Here is a 15,840-nt window from a genome sequence, read left to right as displayed (position 1 = left end):
GACGTTTCTGTATACACCTTGGCACTTTGGCTACAGTGCGCGCACACAGCTTAACGCCATGTAACCGTGGCGGACGCTGTCAAATGGGTTGGCCGTGTGTGCGTGTGTTGTATTTTGGTAGTTATTTTGTGCCATTCACGTTCTGGAACGTCAGCGATTTTTCCTTGCCTAATTGTCGTACGATCGGATCGCAAAATGGATTTACGAGTTTTCGACGATATGAATCTGTAAGTGACTGTTTACCTAAATTGTGCCGTCCGGAATCGAACGGGTGCCAACATTTGCTCATAATTTAGTACGTGCCCCACACAGACGATGCTCGTTGTGGCTCTTGTTTTGCGACAACAGATGCACCAACAACACAGTGTTTGGCGGCGTTTCAAATCCCTGTTGTTTATCGTGTTTATCGTTAACAATTGATCGTTTTCCTTTCCCTCGTCTGCTTCCAGCTACATTACACCGGACAGGTTCTTCATTGAGCCATGCAATACGGAAGAATTCCTTATAATCGAACGTCCCAGTGGCAAGGTTTCACTGCACAGTATGTATGATTTGCTAAGGCGTTCGTGTTTTCCTCTTCTTCTACTTTCGGTTGGTTTATTATTCTGTATCCTTTGCTACTCTCCTGTTCTCTGTAGCCGCGGATAGTAAGGAAATGCTTCCAGTTCACGGTTACGAGCTGCGCAAGATATGTGGTTTGCTCGGCATGATACGGCTGATCAGTGGGCTGCATCTGGTGGTTGTAACGCATCGCATTTTTGTCGGTCTTATGTATGAGGAACCGATCTGGCAGATGGCCGGCACCGATGTAATTCCGCTCGCGGGCACGCTAACCCACCTGAGCGAGGTCCAGAAGGAACACAATGCGATCTATCTTTCCATGGTGCGTGAGGTGCTGGAAACACCTTACTTCTACTTTTCGTACGGCTTAGATCTTTCCAATACGCTTCAGCGGATTGAAACGAATGCTGGCGGGGGAGGGGGTGATGTACGCGGTCTCTTCATGCAGAGCGATAAGCGGTTTGTGTGGAACGTAGGGCTGGTGGAAAATCTTCCTCCCCTGCCACAGTACACGCTACCCATCATTCATGGTTGTAAGTACTATTGAACAATTGCTAATTTTTCCACTGTAACTCTAACCCGAATTGGTACCTTTGCTTTTTAGTCGTATCCATCAAAGACGTGTCGATAAACGGGCATACGCTCAGCTGGATACTGATTTCGCGCCGCTCGGTGCGGCATGCCGGTACGCGGTTGTTTTGCCGCGGCATCAACAGCGAAGGGGACGTGGCGAACTACGTCGAAACGGAACAGATTGTGATTACCGAGGACGACTGTGTGTCGTTCGTGCAGACCCGTGGCAGCATTCCGCTCTTCTGGAGCCAGACACCGAACCTGCAGTACAAACCGCGACCCCAGCTAGCGACGCGCATGGATCACATGCACGCCTGCGCGCGTCACTTTGACGAGCAGTGCAAACGGTACGGTGCCCAGGGCCTCATCAACCTGATCGATCACAAAGGTGCTGAGGAGGTGCTGGAGAAGGCGTACGAGGCGACGGTTAAAGCGATGGCCAACCCGTTGCTCACGTACGTGTCGTTCGACTTCCACAAGGAGTGTAAGAAGATGCGGTACGATCGATTGAGCTTGCTCATGTCGATGATCGCGAGCCAGCAGGAAAGCTTTGGCGTGTTCCATACCGACCACACCGGGCAGGTGTACTCGCTCCAGAAGGGCGTGTTCCGCACGAACTGCATCGACTGTCTGGACCGGACGAATGTGGTGCAAAGCATGATTGCGAAACGTAGCCTCGAGCAAACGCTGAAAGAGATCGGCATTTTCAAGCCGGGCCAGAAGCACATCGATCCCAACTCCATGTTCGAGGCGACCTTCAAAGAGGTATGGTCGCTATGCTCTTCCATGCTATTGAGTGCACCAGTTACCTCTAAACTCATCCACAGGTTTGGGCCGACAATGCGGATCTGATATCGGTGCAGTATTCCGGTACCGGTGCGCTGAAAACGGATTTTACGCGTACGGGCAAGCGTACGGTGCAGGGATTGTTTCGGGATGGGCTGAACTCGCTCACGCGCTACGTGAAGAACAATTTTCAGGACGGGTTTCGTCAGGACAGTATCAAGCTGTTCCTAGGCCACTACCATGTGCGGGAAGACGAAGGTTTGGTGACACCTTCACCGTTCGCACCGGAGCCCACGGTCGACATGAGAAAGCGTATGGTAAGCGTCCGATTCCTGCCGCACCATCGAACAAGATGCACAAAAAACTTCCTGCAAGCAACCCATTTTTTCTCTTACAGATTGCGACCATGCTTTTGTTCGAGGTAGCGGTGTTCTTCGTCATCCTGCTGTATCCGGCCGAGCACAGCGCTAGAACGGGTTACATGCTGCTGGGCTGGGGCGCGTTGCTTGCCCTTACCGGCAAGTACTCGCGCAAACATCGGCTAGACTTTGTGGACCGGCCGAAACTGAATTCAAAAAAGTAACTAGCCGGCGGGGGCCCGTACCAGTCCGGGGAGCATTGGCCATGTACGACGAAAATGCGTACTACACAATCGTGTGACGTAACGCGGCAACGGCCAGAGCGCACCGGCACAACGGGTACGGGCAACGGATGACCGGCCAAAAAAGTGCGTACTTTTACCACACGATCACGCACACACACACACTCCTTTCCGGTGAGACGAGGCATGGTTTTAGTTGGTTTAATTTTGGAACATATTTATAAATGCAAATAAATTCATCGGATCTGCATGGGATATGCTCAATCATACAGCACATCAAAGATTTAGCAACGTGATGGAGTGGTGTGTGTGTGTGTGATTGTGGATCAGAACGGATGTTAAAATTTTCCCTCGTTCTAACCGATCTGGTCTTGTCTTCCTTTAGATGGACCAGTCAATGCTTACTGGCAATAGTTCCTTTCCATCAATTCAATTACACAAATTCCTGTAGCCCTTCGAAGGAATACTAGGGGATATAACTTCTTACAAATAATCGAACGGTTGTCACTACACTTTATAAAGGGTCACTATATACGTATTCGGCGAGCAAAGAACAGAAACATAATTCAATAGTTAGCGAAACAGGCTTTAACGGAAAAAAAACTACTCTATTCTTAATCATTCCTTGCATCGACAGTGGTGCGACAGGCACACCCAGTGAGAACCTTAAAATCGGCAATTTAATAGAACGTTAATTTACTTTAAACTCTTTTGTTGGCAAATTGTTTCATTTGTGTGGGGAAATCAGACCCAAAATCCATGTTGTTAAATATAGTGTGCTTACCAATAAATTATTTCAACAGCTAAGGACGGCTGGCGGGTTAGCAGTTGGTGCGTGGCGGGAGTATAGCATGTTTGTTTTATTTTTTCTGTTACACATTTAGGCCCAAAATCTTCCAAATAGTTATGAAAATTAGTTTATTTAGTTGACGTTTGGTACGTACAATCAGCAAAGTGTGGATGTGGAATTGATAATAAAAGAAAAATACGTTCTCATGGATATAATGGTGTTGGTTTGAAAATGTTCTCTCTTAGAAGTAGGACGGATTCTAAGAAGATTCAGTCCACCAGACTTCAAGGCTCTCCCTCCGGTTTAGGCATTCCACTGTCCGAAATTAGACCCTAAATATTATATATGTATTTGGTCTTCATACATCAGGACCGGGGTTCAAATCCCGTTCGGACCGTTCGCTCGTAGTGAGGACTGACTGACTGGTTGGACAGACCATCCAACCACGTTGTATCTTCTTTCTTGGCCTAACGATCTCTTGTGGCTTACTAGACTCATGTATACCGCATAGTTGCATAGTTAGTCCTCACTATGGGGGAGCGGCTCAGATTGGATTTGCTATTCAGCCCTGCCTGCGGATTTGAGATCCGCTTCAACCAATATCCACGAACTCCTCAATCAGAACTCCATAAGGACCTCCGAACTCAGAGGTTGCTTAACGAGTTAAGCCCTCATATTCACAAGGACCTCCAACCTTGGAGATTGAGAGATGCCTCCATACCTTAATGATCTCCCAGGTTCTGCCAGCCCTTCCTGGTTTTCTAGACTTGCTGATACCACGCACTTGGATAGTCATCCCTAATGCCGTGGGAACGGTTCTGTTGGGATCCAATATCCAGGTGCTGCCTGGATATCCGTGGCACGATTGGCTTTGCGGACGACATAGATATCGCGGACGACATAGAAGACGACAGCGAAGGTGTGTGAGGCGTACACCCGACTGTAATGTGAAGCAGCAAGAATTGGACTGATGATCAATGCGACGAAGACGAAATACCTGCTTAAATAACTCGACGGTGGTAGAGGAGTTCTGCTATCTAGGGACTGTCGTTACTTCGGATAACGATGTCAGCAGCGAAATCCGGAGACGCATTGTGCTGGGGAATCGTGCCTACTACGGCCTAAACCGTCTGCTGAGATCCAGAAGAATTGGAGACCTCACGAAATGTAAGATCAATCGCACACCGATTCGCCCGGTGGTTCTCTGGAGAGACGCATCCTTCGGACCATCTTTGGCGGTGTGTTCGAGCATGGAGTGTGGAGGAGAAGGATGAACCACGGGGCTTGCTGAGCGAACCGGACATCCTGACGGTGGCGAAGACCGGCAGGATACGATGGCCGGGGCATGTTATGAGGATGCCAGAGTCATGCCCCGCCAAGAAGGTATTCGTCAGCGACCCTCAGTTCGGCACGAGACGCCGGGGAGCACAGCGAGTTCGTTGGCTGTCGGAGATCGGGTGCCTACACGGAAGGGAAGCTGCAGCCAGGAATCGAGCTTCCTGGAAATTTATCCTGGAGCTTGACCGGGCCATGTCACGACGACGTGCTCTTTAAAAGAGTAGGCCAACATGATGATGATGATGATACAGGCTCGCTCCCAAGACGCTTTTTTGGTAAATAAAATTAATATTTACTGACTACTCTCAGGCGCAGAACCTGTACGGCACTCAAACGGGATTCAAATTACGTTTTGCTAAAGCTCGCGAAGAGGCCGGATGAAAGAATGCGGATTTGCCGGAGATATTACGTCGGCGAAAGCGCAATACTAACCATGCGCGCGTTCGACCACTTCTCCAGGACTTGTTGAGACCGCGTTCGGTTCAAGTTGGTAACGGCGCGTCGATAAAAAAAAACAAACGGCGGCTGTTCCTACCATCCATTAGGCAGATGTTTTAATAATGAAAAATGTAAATGAACGTATTTTAAAATTCCACGCGAAAGAATTTAAACGCAAAACAAGTTTTACGAAGGCGGAAAAGAAGTTTCGAGCTCGATCTATTTTCAGACTCACCCTAGCTCGGATATGCATACCCGCCGGAGGCGGAAATTTCTAGACCTTATCCCACGGTTGCAGTTAGTAGCACCTTACGCCGAATGCTGATCATCGATTTCGGGGCTTTTGCAACATCGGCATGTCATCATCCTATCTACGTTAGGAAAGTTAGACGAGATACTACGGTAGTAAGGGTGGGAAATCAAAGATGGCCACACATCGGGAGTCGTTAAGCGCCATATTTTACAGCAAGATACAACGCGTGGTGTGATCGGAACCCCAACAATCAGCCATGTTTGACTACCAAGTTTTCAGTGTTAAATCGCCCGGTAGACCTTGCCTTGAGCGGGTGTTTCGTTTCCTACGCCGGGGGTCAGCATTTGATTCGTGATTGAAAGTTGTAAAAAGTTGTGTGAAATTTTTTTAAAATATGCCACACAAAAATAGGTTCAAAGTTACTCACATCCACACACACACACGGGCGGTCGTTTTTAATGGTTGTGGAAACGCTACCTCGATGGTGGCCACGCTACCTCGATCGGGGCTTTATAGGGTCGCTCGTGTAGGCGCGTAGGTCGGTTCGATTTCGTCCCCGGAACACTTTGGACAACATGTTGGGTATAGCTGGACCTCCCCAGCTTCCCCCCCTCAGCTCAGCTTGATAAGGCCGAAGGTCATTGTATCACTGATTTCACCTTAATGTGGATGAGCCACCACGTCGGATCGCTCGCAGGTATATCAATCGGTTTGACAAAACCATTTTGGCCGCATATCGCCGAAGAAGGGGGAAATTTTGGCGGCAAGAGCAGAAACGATCGAGCGAAGATTTCATAAAGAGATGCAGATTAGGCAAGGATCAGATGCTTAATTAGCATAAATTAAGCATAAAATAGAGGAAAACCGGAATGTTTGATATAAAACGCGATATCGAGTACTGGTCGCTTCTCAGTTCGTCCGAAACATCGGTTGTGTGTTGGTTGTGTGTAGCGTCTCTGTCGGTGCGCCATGCAGGTAGAGTGAACCGTTTCCGACTCATTTTCGTGTGTGCTGTAGCCACGAGTGTCGAGCCAAATGTCCAGTGTATCCCCGCCAGTTTGGTCCGTTGTCTCAGAACATGTTCTGCTTTCTTCTTCCCTTTCCTTCGCCTTGCTAGATTCTGAAAGTGTTGTTGGTAGTGCTGGTTGCGGTGAACCTAAGCAACGGTCTGTTCTTCAAGAAGAAGAAAAAAGTGTACGTCCATCATCCGCCACCGCCGCCGCCGGTGTACGCGCCGGTCCCGCAGTACACCTACAGCTATTACTATCAACCCGTCCCGTACTACTACTATGAACCGGTGTACGTGACACCGCAGCAGCATCCGACACCGGCCCCGTACAGTGCGAATACCCACCCGGTACAGTCGTCCGGCAGGCAGGCGCTGCCCGCGTTCGATGCGGCCAACTTTAACGGCAAGCCGGAGGTGGAGATCGTCCCGTCGGTCGGCTTCCAGATGGGCACGAAAACGGACGTCATCGAGGTGCTCAAGTCGCCCGGCGTGGAGGTACCGGTCCAGCCGGTACAGACCGATGCCGGCAGTACCACGGTCCTGATCGACGAGCTCAATCCGGACAATGATGTGAAACTGTCCTCCGGCGGTGTTATACCGATCGCGAACGCTCAGGCATCGTCCGCATCGAGCTTCTCCTCGACCGATCTGCTGCTCAACTCCGTACCGACCGTGATCGACGTTGGTTCGCGCGGATCGTTCGATGGTCGCAACGGCAAGCGCGGTGCGGGTACGGTCGAGGTGTTCAAATCTCCAGGTGAATACATTGAGTTCCCACCCGTCTCGATACAGAACGATGATGACGCCGTGTCCGCGCTGCTCACTGACCAAGCTTTCCTACCCACCAACAGCGAACTATCGTCCTCAGTAAACACATTTTCCGCCAGTCAGTCGTTTGCCCAGTCGCAAGCATTAACCAGCACGATACACGCACCCGAACTGGACGGCGTCGGTGCGGCGGCGTCCAGCGATTCCGTGGCCGTTGCCGCACCGCCGGCCGAGGATGCGCTTGCGTTTCCCGAGGTTCGGCAGGTGCTGCACGAGCTACTCAATACCAAAAAGTTTGACGAGACGCGATTCAAGAAAGATACCACCACGAGCGGTGGCGTTCCGGTGCACCCCAAAGCGGTACAGATCGATCCGCAGGTTAGCTACAGCAAGGTGGCCCGCCAATAGCGAGCGAACGGGCAGGAACACGCAGCCGCCAGAACATTATAACCTCTAGAGTCAGCAGTTAACCTACCGAGCGAATTCTACAGAGAAAATTCAAGATGGTCAAACAATTGCAACTAATGTATTTATTTACCATTCCTCGCAGAGATCGAACCCAGCACTAGGGGAAAAGGGCGATCGCCACGAGCAGTTCCCTGCCATCGTACAAAATTCAAACCACTAAAAGCTTAGAGTACGCAATGCTTCGGAGGAGATGTAGGATGCGAGAGCTCGCCACACTGAATCACTGTTGTTCTATTTTGTGTCCACTGTACAGAGAACGTGAGGATCAGCTTGAGAGTGCCTCGGACAACTTTTCCCTTTTTTTTTGCAGGATATATACGTTGCCAATGTAATGTTTGCTTTAATACTCCAAATAAATACTACCATTTTGTCGTATTGTGTGTGCGTCGTCGTATTTCATTTGCTTGTCGTTGTGATTGATAAAGGGAAGATATTCTGACGGATTGGAGCAGTTCGGTGGGCGAGGTGACAGAGGCGCCGGTCTTCAGACGGCAGGACGGAGATCAAAGCCCATCCTCTCCGTACGCAGGGCTGACTTCTTTGCTACGGGTAAAATCAAGTCACAGACCCCCGTCTTCAAGGTTGTTGTACCGCCAAGGAGGAAGAAGAAGCGCTAACCGATTCAGCTCTCTTAAAAAAATGGCGTTACATCAGTAAAAATTCTTGGATGTAAAACTGATCCGGCACTTACATCCATATGGGGCCCTATAAGCGGCTCTCACGCTCGTTTGAAAACTGAACAGTCTCTTATCGAACTACTCCTCGTCTACGGAACGTCAATGTTGGCCCTCGCTTTCAAACTTTGTTGTCCGTAGTCAATAGCTAAATAGCTAAAGGTCACAGCGAACGTGTACCCACCGTGGCGTGGAAAGGATAACCCGAGACCCGATGCCGGAAGACGGCAACTGTTGCGTCACCTTCAACGAGGCGGGGAGATTTTGCTGGAAGCATCTTTCTTCTGCTGCCAACGCTATTGTATGTTGGGATGGTGTGTCGAAAAGCCTCACCAACCTAGCGAGCAACTGGTTTTGTCTGCTTCTCCTCACACCCGATTGGAGTTTCTTCGTTTCTTCCGTCCTTCCTGTTGGCCCCATCTACACAAGACAGCTAATCAATCAAAAACTTAGCATGGTGACTAGAAAATATGGCGGCTTCACACATGAGATATGTAGTCGGTAGGGGGCTTCAGAAAAAGATGTATTATCATCGAAGATTAGTTCCGATTAAAGTCCGTCACATCGACACACCGAGTGGACAGATCGTATGACATTGAATAATAAGCATGTGTTGGAGTAAGGTGCAGCACATACCAAATATGGTTGTACCGCGACGACGAGTGAAGGCGTCACCGTGTCTGCCTAAAACGCCTACTCTTCAAGTGCAGCCACACACAGTCATACAGGGCGCGCGCGCGCGCTCGCCCGAAAGTGAAAGTCAATTCTCATGGAGCAGAAATATCACAGCGCGAGCGGTACTGAAAAAGGTTGGGCAAGATCATGGTCCAACGTCATATTTGCAGGTTGCTTTAACCTTGAGATGTTGCGGGATCGCTTTAGAAGAAGCGCACGAATTAAACAGTGGTTACGCAACTACAGGGTTACTGATAGCGTATGGCTAATTTAGGTAGGCACTTGTTACGGTGGTTCTCAGGGGACGTCTCTCAAACAATGTGCGGGGGTGTGAGATGTAACGCAGATTGTTATGTCAAAATTGCTTCTCGTTTAAAAGCTGAAGAACTGTCAACCAAATGGACCTGGAAGAGTGTCCCAGATGATACATTAGGGCAGATCGTGAGGTGATAAAGCGAATTGGCACGGCCTGTCTGCAACGGTACGCTTGATATCTTATTTATATAATTGCATCAAGATAAATCCTTGCTGCTCGACAATACTGTTCCCATGCTCCAAGCCATCGTTCAACCCACGGATGCGGTCAAGCAGGATATTGCCATTCTCGCCTCACGGACCCACCAACCACAGAAAATGGCCGTGCGACGCAATCTGAACCTCTCTGTCGGTGAACCTTGCGTAACTTCCTGCCGCACGCGAGGATCGATCTCCGCTAGCATTGTGCCTCCCGTCATCTAATCGATGATAAAAACGCACGCAGTGATATTCTCCAAATTTAAAAGAAGAAGCATAACCCCACTGGTCACCCCCGACATTCACACAGCCTCCATCCCGGAGCCACCAATTGGCGTCTTTATGTCATCAGCCAATTCAGCGTTCGAACGCTTGCTCCCGGGGCTGTTCGAATTCGACTTCACGACCCATATGCTGCGCGCACACCGTCCGAGCAACGCCCATTGCGTAATCTCGCGGTCATTCCGGACAACCCGAACACGCCAGAAATTGTGGCGTCCCAAAAACTGTGGCCCAAAACATTTTTATTCCTGCACTGCCCACACAGTCAGCCAGCCAGTTGATTGCGGGAATTCGATTCCGTGGATATAAAATCAAACTCATCTGCCATTAAACCTTAGGACGTCCGCGGGCGTAAGGGGAGAGGGTTTGGTGCTGTGATGTAAATTAAATTATAGTTGTGGTGGTGGCGAGGGTATTTCCGTCATTTAGGTTCCCTCGCTTAGTTTGGACAAGCATACTTTATTTAATACACAAATATTGAACATTATAGCAAAAAGTCTTCCGAAGGGGATTTTCGGTGGCTTACCACAAACAATTATCTCATTGTTTTCCCACCACGTCGGCGATCCCTGGTCCGATATTCTTCTCCACTTGAAGTCTGGCTAATGGGCCTCCCGTATCTAGTAGGGCCGAGCGCGTACTTTCGCAAGGTCTTTTATTACTCCCACTTGAAACATCACTTGGCCCATCATTTGACCCTTTCTAAACCATTAATTCTTCCGAGATAAAGCTGTTCAAACGTACGGAACAAACGGAGTTTATGATAATATCATCCAAATATTGATATTAGACAGAACAAACATAGACAACGGATAAATTCTTCCATTTTTTTTTCTTCTCTTACTCTCGGATTAGCTGGCCACCAATGAGCGGCACACGCAACAAAAACCGAGGAGCCGGGAGTTTGTCACACTGTTGTTCGAACCAATTGATAAAGTACATGCGCCGAGAAATGTGGACGCACCTTATTGAAGTTCCATCAGGCTGCCATGGTCAGCGATGGAGTCCATGTGCGTGCAGGCCCGTTGGAACATGGTCTAATGATGAACACATTGCCTGTTGACATAAGCTTGCATTTGATCATCGATGATTTCGTTAAACATACACGGCATTCACGAATCCACGGTTGCGGAAAGGGACCAACACCTTAGACCGACCGGTTGAAGAGGGCGTGTACCTGCCGTGGTGGACTCGCTCCGATGGCCTGCCCGGTTGCCCAACGTTCAGTTGACGCTTAAGTGCCAAGGTTGTTTATCGGTTTTCAAACTAACCACCAGCCTTCGGCAGGAGCGGTTGGTGTAGGCTGAGCGTTATTGACATTAGCGTGGAGGTAAACCTGCGCGACGCGGATGTTGAAGTATTATTTCATCTCGTTTTTCACAGTATGCTGCTGACCAACCTGGTAAAGAGATGTCACCACCGGCAGCGAGTGGAGAGTCTGCCCCCGAGGGCAGGGAGGGAGTACAATAACGAAAGGACACAAATCGGTTTTCTTGGCCACTGCCAACTCCCTGGGCACAAGTGGTTTCGGGTGTTGTTTGCCTCCCCGGTTGAGGGACACGTACATTTCAAAATATCGCAAATAATACCGACGTTACCACCGTTCGGTACCGGTCACACGAATATTACATGATTCATGCGGCTTCAGGTGGATTGGTGGCTCGGAGATAATCGATCAACAGTTTGACTTCAACTTTGTTCAATATTTTATAGGACATCACTTGACATTCAACCTGTCAGACTTCGGGAGAGACTTGGGGGCGGTCCGCTGGCCGAGGCGACAACGACGAAGGACTTCATACAGCTGGACCAGGGTTCAAAACCCATCCGGACCGTCACCACCGACGTGAGGACTGACAGTCCAACTACGTGGTTTCATTAAGTCTAGTAAGCTAGAAGCGGCAGGCATGACCTTAAGCAATCGTTAGGCAAAGAAGAAAGAGAGAGAGAGAGAGACTTCGGGAGAATCGATCAGCATTTCGACTTCAACTTTGACCAATATTCTATAGGACATCACCTGACATTCAACCTCCAGATTTCTGAAGAGTTGATCAATATTTTGACTCCATCTATGATCAATAGTTTATTGGACATCACCTGACATTCAACCTCCAGCATTCTGAAGAGTTGATCAACATTTTGACTTCAACTTTGACCAATATTTTATAGCACATCAGTTAACATTAAACCTGTCGCCTTATCAGTATCGAAAGGTCCAGAGTTGAGATTGGAACTCTACCAGGACTAAGACTAGACATCCCGTTGAAGTTACTCTGCATGCGATTAAAGATCTAATTTCTAATGCCGATTTTTTTCATCTTGGTTCGTTGGAGCTCAAATAGCCTTTTGCGACTCGGTGCATATGCTTCCGGATTCGCTCTGCATTAAATTTTAGCCAAGCTGCCAGCTAAAGGTCACCCACCTATTTGAGGTTTCCTTTTTTTCCCCGCTCTCCCCCTTTCGCCAAAGCAAGGACATTTACATGCGCTCGTACACACCAAAATCTCTACGCCGTGGACCGGAGATTCCGGATGAATGTCTCGCGGTTGAAGTTGAACAACAAAAGCAGATGGGTTACCGGTGGATGCTCAATATTCATGAAAGCAAAAGTCATAAAAACTTTCTACCCGGCATCGCCGGCCGAGGGGATTTGGTTTTCGGGTGGGAATATGGTTAAGGATTGTCGGAATAGACTTGTAATGCCTGGTTGCAGAAAATTGATACCTTTAGCCCAAGTCTCTCTCTGATGCTGGAGGCAATGGGCAAGTTATATTAGGAAAGATTCGTTGAAGTCTGCTAAAATGATGTCACTTTGAGGGAATGAGGACATGGTTAGCGTCCTTGTGCGAGGACCAACCGTTCGATACGAACTTCCTCCCATCCAACCAACCAGAGGTGATGTAACGCGGACGGCGGTTAAAAGCTGTTCAAATGCCAGCCACCATAGTTTCAGGAATGGCGTCAACAGGTTCCTCGCCCCCCCCCCCCCCCCCCGTTAGTGTATCATGTTTATGTACAAAAGTTTTGGGCGTCCCCTCAAGCCCATAAGAGCTCTACTAGCGATCTTTGGAGCAAATCGCATGATTACAGGTAAAGGTGATCGTCCCATGTGAACTATGTTTGAACGATATGTGTTTCAAGTGCAGCAACACATAACAGCATAATTCCTCCTCTTCAGTTATTCCTTTCTTGTGCCTCCGTAAACCGCACCGACGAGACCTTACATAACACTGATGCTCCGCGTGCACACACGCACGAGACGCACTCATCACTTCCGAAGATCTGTGCGTGCTGTTTCATATTAGATTCATCTTCGGTTCGATCAGACGTTAATGGGCGGGCACGTTGTTTGCTACCATCCACGGTTCTCTCCACACACCCCACTCAGGGGGTCTCTTATTATCCCTGGTTTTTTGGAGCGAGTTTTCACCGTTCGTGTCAAATTGCGCATTGCCTAACCTCCACTGCTTTTCATCGATGCATCGATGCCAATTGGATATGTTATATACATATTTCGCTACATTCCACGGGCGTTGGGTAAACAAAATGTTGAAAAATCCTTCAACTACTCACGCCTTTAATCTTCCGACCGGTCACTGAACCGTGTGAAGTATTTCTGAGCGCATCGGTTGCTCTAGATCGACAGTTTGAGTGATTCTCAAGAGGCTTTCCAGAATCAGACGTTTGACGCATATCGATCGAAAGTGAAAATTCGTAGTCTAGCCTGTAACCGGTTAAGTACCTGCTAGCTGGAATGTGCTTCACATTATCCATATTTAATATGCATCAAAATTAGCTATGGGTGTGCCAGCTAGACAGCGCAAGCGTGGCAAAGCGTGAGGTCTTTGATTAACTCATCGTTAGCTTATTGACGGTGGTAAAATGCCACCAGCTTAAGCCAGGCTGACCTCCGGGCAAGACACACAGCTGCGGTACCGCGCTTGGCAGTCTCGCGGCCAACGCGACGAACTTTTGCGCCGTAAGGAAGAGTCCTTATCCGTCCGCGGGAAACCATTGGACGCTATCAACGCGCCCGGCAACACAACCGCTGCTGAACATTGGCGGTTGGCATATAGTTACGTAAGAGAAACCTGAGGCACCGGCACCTCGGCGCGAAGTCTTTCACGCCCAACGCTACCACACCCGAACGGGAAGGACGGATTCCAATCGACAGATGGCCGACAGGCTTTTGTCTCGAACGACAACTCTACCGAACAATTTGACTTTTTGCGCCGCCACGATTAGCTGAAGATCTATTCTATGGACAATTGTCGCCCGTCGAAGACGGCTTTCCAAATTCCAAATATTCGGGAAAGGAAAACGAAACCGGAATCAAATGCATAAACTTTAGCAGAAAATATAAAACATTATCATTATAAGCATCCGTGTGGCTTTTTGTGTGTGTGTTGTTGTATGCAATAATATTTGGAAAACTCGTTCCCTTCCCCGATTCCGGATTCGACGCGTTTGGCTATCGGGCCAAAGATGAGCTTAAGGTTTTTCGGGGATCGGTGCAATCGGTTACGAAATGTTCGAAAGAGAAATTTTATTCAAATCGTAGCCTCATTAGCCTTAACCAGGCGGGGAGGGGGGGGGGGGGGGTTGAATCTACTGGCCGGAGTGGCTGCGCTAGCCGGCCGAGCGACTAGCGAATAATGCTGGGCGACACTCTCGCTGGCCGGTTTTGGGTGAAAACGAAATTTTAGAGCAGCATTCTTCGAGACACAACAAGGATATCGGGAGAGGGAGAGAGATGCTGATGATGTTATGTCTATAATGCCATTTGTCACGAAAAATTTTACACTTGACTTCTTCTGTCTCTTTGGCTTTACAACGTGCAGAGGTATCTTGGTATGCGATTTCTGGCCTCTTTGAATTGATTATAGCCTGTGAGCTGGATGGCCACAGAGACGATCCAGACGAGATTCGAAAGCCGGTCTTGTACGGTGAAGATAAGGTTGACCACAGGATCAACCTCTTGCCTACACTTGCCTTGAAGAATTCATTATCACGGCAGAGAGTCCCTACCCGAACGCATCGTTAGCAATTCTTCAAGTAATTCGTCCAAGAAGACTAGTTACCTCAAAGATGTCTAATGCGTGAAGTAGTTGCACTATTACATCCCAACTATTCTCCCAGAGCAGACGATGTGACAGCTCCAGATCGAGATTTGGAACCTCTATCGAGATTTGCGTAAAAAGCGAGGGATTGAACTTCGGGACTTCGGGACGCTTTTTCTTTCGCACTATGACCTATACGAGCATTAGGTTCCCAACCGGGCGTACCACTTAATCGCAACCGAAAATAGAGTCCGCAAAACGGCTTGAAGTTCACAGAAAGTTCACACCACCACCTTCGGTTCGATATTCGGCTATTAAGTAATCGAATCGAATTTTGCCGTTCAGCTTTCCCAGCGTCGGTCGGTACACGCCGCCCGGGTCACTGTCATACCGGGTGGAAATAGTTATGGATACCGGTTCACTCTTGCCGGGTCTCAACCCGCTCGGGGTGGGGGTTGGAAGGGGGGGTTGGTATCGTCTTCACGCGGAACACTTGATCGAGGAATCCGAAAACCCCCACAGACCGAAAACAATTCCTGCCAGCAAAAGGCAGATCGGGCAGATGTAAAAGAAGGAAGATGACAAAATAATCATTGACACACATAACAACCACACAGGCGCACACACACACACGCGGGCGCACGCTGTGTGGGTTCGTCGCTATTAGACGGTGAGACGACGGTGGGGTGGGACGTCTTAAGGTGGCACTATCATTGTAACCACGGGTAGGGCGAAATACCGGAAAGATATTTGCCCCGATACAAGGTAGCTAGTTTGGTAAGATTGTTTCATAATAGACAAATGTAAATAAACAATGCTAGCCGAAGCGAGACCGATCATGCCCATCAGTCGGAAGGATATGTATGTAGGATATGTGACAGCAGGACTCGTCGCGTGTTTACAAGATCAAATTCAACCTTAAACCGACTTGCTATAATGTGCTATAAAAACCTTTAAGTACGCTTCGATCTTTGCCGTTCATTAATTAGCGACAGTATATCAGGATCAGAGCAAATTCCGCTTCAAAATCCATCCTCGTTCGATCATACTC

General features: G+C 48.7%; 2 protein-coding genes and 1 long non-coding RNA gene across 5 annotated transcripts; 2 read left to right on the top strand and 1 right to left on the bottom strand.

Moving 5' to 3' along the window:
• Positions 1–48: 48 nt before the first annotated feature.
• LOC118503848 (phosphatidylinositol-3-phosphatase SAC1) lies at positions 49–3,521 on the top strand. 2 transcript variants are annotated; one of them, XR_004905221.1, is made up of 7 exons: positions 68–227; positions 450–541; positions 639–1,094; positions 1,166–1,899; positions 1,962–2,237; positions 2,318–2,647; positions 2,907–3,521. XR_004905221.1 is itself a non-coding variant. In XM_036037560.1 (6 exons), the coding sequence occupies exons 1-6, from the start codon at positions 196–198 to the stop codon at positions 2,501–2,503; spliced, it is 1,776 nt and encodes a 591-aa protein (XP_035893453.1). In that variant the 5' UTR covers positions 49–195; the 3' UTR covers positions 2,504–3,521. The 2 variants fall into 2 exon arrangements, 1 of the variants encoding a protein (XP_035893453.1); XM_036037560.1 differs by having other exon boundaries at positions 49–227; positions 2,318–3,521.
• A 2,684-nt stretch (positions 3,522–6,205) lies between these two features.
• On the top strand, positions 6,206–7,960 carry LOC118503791. Of its 2 annotated transcripts, XM_036037486.1 has the most exons (3): positions 6,206–6,315; positions 6,458–7,106; positions 7,201–7,348. In XM_036037486.1, the coding sequence occupies exons 1-3, from the start codon at positions 6,310–6,312 to the stop codon at positions 7,218–7,220; spliced, it is 675 nt and encodes a 224-aa protein (XP_035893379.1). In that variant the 5' UTR covers positions 6,206–6,309; the 3' UTR covers positions 7,221–7,348. The 2 variants fall into 2 exon arrangements, with proteins under 2 accessions (XP_035893379.1, XP_035893369.1); XM_036037476.1 differs by having other exon boundaries at positions 6,458–7,960.
• Positions 7,883–8,648, bottom strand: LOC118503799. The gene is made up of 2 exons (XR_004905217.1): positions 8,277–8,648; positions 7,883–8,215 (listed from the first exon to the last, which is right to left on the bottom strand). It is a non-coding gene; the product is annotated as an uncharacterized LOC118503799 (long non-coding RNA).
• Between the last annotated feature and the right edge of the window lie 7,192 nt (positions 8,649–15,840).

The sequence above is a fragment of the Anopheles stephensi genome, chromosome X (assembly GCF_013141755.1).
Source record: "Anopheles stephensi strain Indian chromosome X, UCI_ANSTEP_V1.0, whole genome shotgun sequence".
NCBI classification, from domain to species: Eukaryota; Metazoa; Arthropoda; class Insecta; order Diptera; family Culicidae; genus Anopheles; species Anopheles stephensi.
Note: the sequence above shows the minus strand (reverse complement) of the source record. Positions and strands in the feature narration are given on the sequence as shown.

Bases quoted from the DNA above. Each gene is read 5' to 3' on its own strand.
- LOC118503848 (XM_036037560.1), top strand. From the start codon at position 196: ATGGATTTACGAGTTTTCGACGATATGAATCT. The intron at 1,095-1,165 runs GTAAGTACTATT...TTTGCTTTTTAG, and splicing joins GCTACCCATCATTCATGGTT to TCGTATCCATCAAAGACGTG. The intron at 1,900-1,961 runs GTATGGTCGCTA...ACTCATCCACAG, and splicing joins TCGAGGCGACCTTCAAAGAG to GTTTGGGCCGACAATGCGGA.